The sequence below is a fragment of the Toxotes jaculatrix genome, chromosome 7, assembly GCF_017976425.1.
Source record: "Toxotes jaculatrix isolate fToxJac2 chromosome 7, fToxJac2.pri, whole genome shotgun sequence".
Classification (NCBI taxonomy): Eukaryota; Metazoa; Chordata; class Actinopteri; family Toxotidae; genus Toxotes; species Toxotes jaculatrix.
In genome coordinates this window covers 12,587,459-12,595,883 of record NC_054400.1, presented here as the reverse complement: position 1 = coordinate 12,595,883, position 8,425 = coordinate 12,587,459, and the positions used below count along the sequence as shown (strand labels likewise).

At 41.3% G+C, this 8,425-nt stretch overlaps 1 protein-coding gene across 2 annotated transcripts; it reads left to right on the top strand.

Annotated features, from left to right (window-relative positions):
- The first annotated feature begins 5,323 nt into the window (after positions 1-5,323).
- LOC121184795 (glial cell line-derived neurotrophic factor-like) lies at positions 5,324-7,646 on the top strand. 2 transcript variants are annotated; one of them, XM_041042674.1, is made up of 3 exons: positions 6,706-6,797; positions 6,855-6,922; positions 6,953-7,646. In XM_041042674.1, the coding sequence occupies exons 1-3, from the start codon at positions 6,706-6,708 to the stop codon at positions 7,264-7,266; spliced, it is 474 nt and encodes a 157-aa protein (XP_040898608.1). In that variant the 3' UTR covers positions 7,267-7,646. The 2 variants fall into 2 exon arrangements, with proteins under 2 accessions (XP_040898607.1, XP_040898608.1); XM_041042673.1 differs by adding an exon at positions 5,324-5,994 and having other exon boundaries at positions 6,701-7,646.
- Positions 7,647-8,425: the final 779 nt, after the last annotated feature.

Here is an 8,425-nt window from a genome sequence, read left to right as displayed (position 1 = left end):
ACTAATACACAAGATATAATGTTGATAAGATCTGATACAGCGCCTGCTTTTATGTTTCCACCTGGTCCTGGGCTGGCAGCTGGAGCTTGAGACACACCTGGAAGAAATGACAGAAACAGTAACGGATTCAGTGAAATGCTCAGTGGAGTTAAAGCTCAAGTCAGTTTCAAGAATTTTCTGTTTTGAAAAACTAGTGAAATTTTAGGCAGATAAAGAATCCGGGGACAGTGAGTCATAAAACTGACTGAAAGTCAAAGTGACGTGAGGACCTGTTTTTAGTGTATCTGAAAGTCATCACAGGACCTCACTGGGTAAAATCTTCTAAAATCATCTAAAAAGATCCACAGTGTAGACGGCACCAAACTGTAAACACAGCAAAGACTTTCAAAGGATCAAGACAATCTACCAACTGAGCAATCAGCAAGAGCAGCTATACATGGTTAGTGAGATGATGTGAAGCGGCTGAAGTGATGGACACTGAACTGCGTGTGAGGAACTCGATGGTTCCATCTGCTGGACAAATACACACACACACAGGAGAAGATGGAGAGGCTGAGAGAGACAGCCACAAAAATAGAAGCAGGAACACTCTCATGTGCAGCCACTGATGAAACAAAGCCATATTTTTTCACATACTATTGTCATACAAATAACCAGTCAATCTATCTTTTCTAGAATAACCTAATAAAAATAACCTTTCCCTTCTGGCAGGCACGCTTATGCAAACAACAAAGGAAACAAGGTTTCATACTAGCATTGTCCAAATAAAGAAAAGATTTGTTACTTTTTTTTTTTTTTTTTTTTAATCTAAAACAGGAAAATAAACCAGACTGGTGGTTTAGAAAATTGCTGAACTTAATGAGAAGAACAGCTGCCTGTAGTCAAAAGGGTGTGACATGTTTTCAGATTCAGATTTTAGGGGAACTAATTGGTTCTTTCTCACCACACCACAGAGATCACTAAAAACATCAAGATAGTCTGTGTTTACATACATGACCTCTGCTGTGCTACGATCCATGAAATCTTTACATCAGTAAGATGTTAAAGACATCTTTCGTGTTACTGCCCCCCTGCATACAGAAATAATCATAAACATTCATTTTAATTCTTCCAGTGCACAACATGTATTTCTGTACCTTCAAAAACAGGGTACAGGCAGTTTCTTTGAGGAAAAGCTGTAGATAGATATAAAAGTCAGTGCAGTTAAACTTTAAAGAAAAAAAAAAAGATTTGCTCACAGGTGTGAATGGCACTGATGCGCTGTAAATGTGTAACACTGATAATACAGTGGTAAACAGTGTCCGCTAGCGGCAGCATTCAAGTCCTACATGCACATGTGGGACGAATCAACACATCTGGGTTCAGTGCTTTTAACCAGAAATTACTGAATGAAATGTTCTTTGCACTTATTCCTCCAAATGAACAGACATTTAGGTTACACACAGCCACATATCAGGTGATAGTGTCACACTTACAATTACAAAACTGGAGACAAACTAGAGTAAATGGTCTATTTGTTAAACACTATAACTGTGATTGACCCCACTTTAACATTTCTGAGCCAACTCCCAGCGGTTCAGCTCAGCAGACGGCGTCCACTCCCACAGCTCCCAAAGCCTGATCGCTCTCACCCTGAGGCTCCAGCAGCGCCGCTGTGCATATGGTGTGGATTACTCTCTAAGAACTATCGCTTGCCAAAGAGGTGATTTTTACCATGTATTCAATGACCCATCCACCACCATGCACATCCATGAGTAGATGTAAAATCATGAGCAAGGGAACTTCTTATTTTGTCAATCAAACTACTTTAAGCTAATATCAGGGCGAGAACCAGCTGATTTACTAACAACTGGACAAATGCTGTTGGTTTTGGTCAACTTGTCAGACTAAATATTTATATCCAAGTTGACAGAGGGCAGACAGAGTTAGAGGTCTAGCTGCAAGCCTCTCCCTGCTCAGACAGGGACAAGTTCAGCAGGGGCAGGGTTTGTGTGCTGGTCTATGGGAGTTGTAGGCTGTCCAAAACTGAACAACTGCATCATACGGCGAGAACTAATAGCTGTGATGGAGTTCATGTCACATTTTTGACAGTACCCCCTGGGATGGCCCTTCATCCTGCGCACCAACTGCGTGAGAGACTAGGTGAGTACGACTTTAAGAACATCCATCAAGCCAGCCAGCTGAACAATACAGACGCCTCTCTTACTATGATATTAAACCACTTGCAAATGCATAAAACAGGACTACAGGACACATTATCACCAATCTCCCCACTCTCCCTGTCAGTGCGTAGAGTCAGGACATTCTTTTTTCTGCTAATTACTACACCGGCAGCCATGTCCCAAATCAGACATCCATTCCAGCTGTCAGCTCCTCCCTCCCACAAGTCATTCTGGGGCCGCAGTTTCATGTTGGCCAATAATGACGGGTGAAATGACCCATGCAATTAGCCGGTTACATATGAGTCAAACTGAGCCCCCAAAATGGCTGACAGATTCAATTGCAGATCAGCCCCCGATTAGCCCTTGTGCCTTGCACGAAGGGGAAACAGACATCTGTTTGGTATATTTTTCTGCTTGGCAAGGGTGTAATTGCTTGAGGATGAGGTATTTCCATACAGTTAAGTGAACAAGTCAGTGGAAAGGGAAGCCTCTTCTGAGTGATTAGTACCCTAACTTCTAAAAACACAAGTGGAAGTCGACTGTTATTCTGTATGACTTTACAGTTACCGCATATTTGGATGCTCAAATGGTTTTTGCATGTTCAGTGTAGTCAAGTGATTACAATACAATGTGGCTAGCATGTGTGCATGCACTGACACAAACATGATTCATCATGAAACACTACACTTCAAGGATACATGGACGTGCCTCTGTGTTTACACATCTGCATATACTGTACAAATGCCTATGGATGTGCAATATGTATTTCGCATCAACCTTGTTCAAGAACTGCTGTAAAGTTTAAGGCCTATCCTTAAACTGGATTGGAGGAAATGGAAAGATTCTACTGAAAAAATAAGTTTGTGTGCAACATAGCAGATGTACATTTCATCCACAATAATAACTCTCAAAGAAGAGAGTAAATGAAGGCTATGGCTGACACAAAGGAGAAAAAGGTCTTCACATATCAAGGATTGCAAAAATTCATTTGGTAACTGAAGTCCTTGGTGGACAAAAAAAATCAGAAGACATTTGAACTGTCTAATTACTTATGGCAATTCTTGGTTGTGGTGTTATAGAAGACCAAACTTGAGAAATTAAATTTGCTATCTAAAACACTACAAAACAGTTGCTGCTGGTCTTGTCTTTCCTTTGGACAGCTCCATATACATGAACCAGACTTTGATCCATCTGGATTTGGGAGCAAATAAGATCATGTGGCATACATTACCATCAATACATACTATTCGTTCTGCTTTCCCTGAACAAAAAGTCTTAAAACATTACAGCTGTGTGTGCAGTAAGTTTTGCTGTGCTGCAGACTAAAGTTAAATAAACAACTTTTAACTACTCTTGGAAAGAGAGCACTTGACACGCAGGCACATAAAATCTTCAGATCACTTTCACTCGTCTTTCCTCTGGTTTCAATCATTAAACATAGTTTCGCCCATGCACATCTCTGCCATGATATGTTCTCTCATAAAAATTAGAAGAGAGAGATGAATAACAACATAATTTGACACAGCAAACAGATAAGAAGACGGAATTTGCCTTGTTCAAATTCTTTCACTGAAGTATGGAGGAGGGAGATGCTGAGGTGAGGCTGCAAAGTGACAACAGAAGGATTTAATATACAGCTTTATACAAAGTTCTGTGTTTCTGATTGAAGCTCACTATGGTTTGCAGCTAGCTCCACTCACAACTGTGAGCTTATCCATACACAAATAGTTTGTTGTGTCTCTCAGCATTATTACATCATAGTATGAATTTTAAAAGAGAAACACATCTTTACCAAAATGTAAAAATAACAATTATTACTCAACAAAAATCGCTCTATTAGCTCAGTTTTTTAATTTCTATGAGTTACTCTTCTGAACTGGCTATCTAATTTAAGGGTTTTTAAACCCCAAATCACTCCCTGTGGTTCTCTCTCTTTATATTTACACAGAAATATCATTAAAGCAGTCAAACCAATGAGTATTATGCCATTTTTTGTTACTCAAATAACCATAAACCATAGATCTTTAGCTGGGTAGACATTACACTAGGCTAAACCACATTGCTAGCACGTTTACTTGGTTCATAGTACTTTACAGTTTGTTCCCATTCTTGTGCATTGTGTCTAGATCTGAACACTCACTTCACCCACTTTAAAGCACACAGAAAGTGACTCTCTTTGTATTTAGCTAGCAAACTTTTTCTTTCGGCGCCCGCCATTTTGGTTTGACGAGGCGACATACATTTTCAAACACGGTCAAATTCACTTCTGTTGTCTATTACCAGGGTTTCGTTTATAGCCAGCTTACCTGTAAGAAGGTACAGTTTAGATCGTTATGACATGCCCACCTGCACTCGCTCAATCTGCAGGCAACTTCTTCTACTCTACTGTCAAGTCCTGATACTCAGTGTGGAGTAATGCCTAAAGCGCCCTCTGCTGACAATGCTGAGTTTGGCAACTCCAACATACCCTGAAACGCATTAATGCAGGTAACTGACAGACTAGTTATCTTTTTTGAGTTCCTAACCCTAACCCTCTTGTGCACCGTTTGAACCAGTGGTTCTTGACATGTAGTTTAAAGAAACTGAGAAAGGCATTACCTATTAAAATGAGAGTTATCTTTAGTTTTAAAAAATAAATCTCATCTAAATAAGATTTCCTGTTGCTAAATATCAAAGGGAAAATGTATTCACAAGAAATGACTGGCAGAATTGTAGATTACAAGTTAAGCAGTAATGGATATCAGTACAAATCCCTTGATGTTAAACACCATTTTCAAGCACGCTCTGGTTATAAGTAGCAACACAATCTACACAGTCTGTTTTGACTGGCTGATTAGAAACACATTTCCCATCCAACATCAACCAAACCCCAAATAGCACGATATGAAATCTGGTGTATTGTTAGTGGAAAGTGTGAAACTTCTCTCTCCCTCTCAGCCATCTGAGTACACAGGCTGTGCCTCTGTCACAACATAACTCCTCTGCTCTCACCAAGCTCTGGACCTCAAGTTCAATCATGGATTTGGACTCCATCCCTCTTGTGTAGTCTGCAGCATGGGTGGAGACTGGGAGAAGCAGAGGATGGACGGTTAGACGTCACCACCGCTCCCCATCTCTCCTGTTAGACCTCTCACTTCTCCTCAGTCAGGATTGATGGTGGATGGGGATGAACAGGGGGTCTGCGTCACTGCGTTGTGCAACACAAGCCGTGCGCACTGAATGAAAACCCGAGTGAAGGACTGAAAACTGGGACTCTTTTTTTTTGTTTGTTTGTTTTCCAAGCGTCGTTGGATCCGTCGGTTTGCAAACAAGTTCAGAGGGAGGTCATTTTGCGCTTCTGCCTTTGGTTTCCGTGCGCCTTGGATGTTGCGCCACGCTGCATGGTGTTTGCCAGCTGGCATGTGAGTGATAGCGTGCAGTTTTACAGTACGCGGGCAGTAAAACATTGATTGAGATTTTCAGAGACAGGACCCCGAGCGGATGAGCGCGCCCCACCGTTTCCTCTCCAACTATTAGCGGTCTTAAATATGCTGTTTATCGTCGTTGCCAGATGATACCTGTTGATTTTGCATCGCGCCATGTCCTTCTGCCGGACTGAAGTGGACAATGAAGTTATGGGATAGCCTGGCCACTTGTTTGATACTGCTGAGCGCCGTGCACGCCAGCCCGCTGCTCCGGAGCCGACAGCAGTCCACGTCCACCAAGAGGAGAGGGCGCGCCGCCGAGAGTCCCCTGGAGCTCCCGCCGGTTCAGATCAGTCTGTCTGTCACATCCCCGGGCACCAGACGCTCTGAGGCCCACGGGCAAGAGACGCTGGTCGGAGGAGAAAAATGTAAGAGCCTGTGGTTTTGTGTGTTTGAGTGTCAAAAGTGCCAAAACCACCAGAAGAAAGCTTTCAGCTGGATTCCTGAGTCTTAAATTCGCACTTAAACGGATATTATCTGTGTCCAGTAGATAGAGAATACAATACAATATAAAATAAAACTGGAAACGTGAACTTGACCACTCTACTCTCGTGCATGATCCATGTAGTAAAAATATTCGCAGTGATATCTCATTCTGCCCTCCAACCTTCTTACTAGTCAGGCCTACCTCATTCAGAAATAGTGGATTTTAATATTATTACTTTCTTGAGACCTTTATATTGCTTGTTTTGTCTGGCTAACTGTCTAAAACCTAATCATACATGTTTGAATGTTCAGAAGATTTTGTATAAAAACGACTTAAAAACTGATTAATTGGTAAAATTGTTAATTTTTTTGGGAATCCAATGACCGAGTAATTATTTTAGCTATTGGCTACTGCAGCCTTAATGCAGCCCGCCCAAACATACAACTGCCTGGTGGACAAATAAGAATGGAATCCATTTGTAACTTGGATGAATCATCTCAAATGGAATTCCTTTGAGGAAAATGTGTAGTTTCTGACACAACACTCCAGCTCTTCAACATCCAGTGTGATGTGGTAAAGTGAAACAATACGTTCTGTCCAATATGTTATGTACTCATAAGAGTGCCCTTCCTCTTACTGTGTTTCAGACACCATGGAGGAGCCCCTCCCAAGTGAGTATGAAGATGTGGTGGACTTCATTAAAGTGACTATCAGTAGAATACGTCGCTCCTCCTCATCCACAGTGTCCTCATCTACCTCTTCCTCCACCACCTTCTCCCCTTCCAACGAAAATTTGAGCAGTAGCACTCGACACAGAAGGGAGAGGAAGAAGGGTTCAAGTGGTAAAGGAGGAAGAGGAGGAGCTAGAGGTGGGGAGACAGGCAGGATGGTTAGAGGAGGAGGCGGCAGTGGACGGGGACAGGGCTGCGTGCTCAAACAGATCCACCTCAATGTGTCGGACCTCGGACTGGGCTACCGCTCCAGCGAGGAAATGATATTCAGGTACTGCTCGGGGCCCTGCAGGAAGTCGGAGACCAACTACGACAAAATCCTGTACAACCTTGTTCATAACAGGAGGCTTCCTCCCAAAGACACGCCCCCTCAGGCTTGCTGCCGGCCCATAGCGTTTGACGATGATCTCTCATTTCTGGATGACAACCTCGTTTATCACACCGTGAAGAAGCACTCTGCCAGAAAATGTGGTTGTGTGTAGGGAGTGTAAACGGATGTTAGTCTTTGTGTAATTTTGTATTCACTCCCACTTTTCACATTGTGAGGAAACTTTCTGGCAGGAAATGTGACCATGTAGGACGCGAGTCCATCAGTAAATGAGTAAATAAGAGGAGGTGGCGTCATTTCAGTGTCTACCCGAGAGCAATGACTCCTATTGATCTGCTTCTTCTTCACCTCGGCTCCATCATAACATCCACAATTTTCCTTCACGGGCTACATTTTAGGTCATAAACGTGTTCAGTGTATTTCAAAATGTTTCAGTGGTTACTCAACCTAAAAGACTGAAAACCATTCAAACTCAAACACAATTCTGATTCTGCAGACTCACTCTGTCTACTGTATCGCACATTTTACATGGACGTATATGAAATGTATTTATGAAATCTCGAATGTATTAACTTATTGATATTTATTTTGTTTTTATCAAAAGGTGTTTATCAAAAGTGTTATTTATTACTGTAATGTGATATTTTAGAGTGTGCCAAAGGTTTAAATCAAATATTTTTTATTCCCATATAAAATCAGTAAAGGACAGGGTTACATTGCAAAAGGATCTTATATGCATCAGGATCTTACGTTAAAGTGCCCTGTGGAGTTGTTCTGTAAAGAAATAACTGTGCACCTGCACATGTACATGATAAAAACAAAACGGGGACCTGCTCTTAAAACATTGTTCTATAGTGCTACCAGTGGTCAAAAACTCCACAGGGCACCTTTAAGGAAAACTTTCCTCAGTATCTTAACATTTACAATGTTCTGCAGTTTCATTGTCATTTGACTGCACTGTTTACTGTTTTGTTTTGATTTTTTTTTTGTTTTTTTGGTGTTTTAGTTTTTTATCAATGAGGTGAGAAAGGTTATTGCAAAGCATTTCACTCTCACGATTAGAGGAGTAGTTGATTATTCACAGTTAATTTCATGTCTTCCTCTAAGCCGAATTGCTGTCGTACTGGTACTGAAAGATTTCCTCACTCTAAAATCATAACTACAGCTCTATTTTTATACAGTATTCACTTTTGGATTGTCTCATTTAATTGTTAATAAATGCATTCTTACACAGTGTAGTGTATTCTGTAATGTACACACGGGAATCAGTGTTTCTGTCCTTTGTAGATGAAAAACTCTGGTTTCCAGTTTAC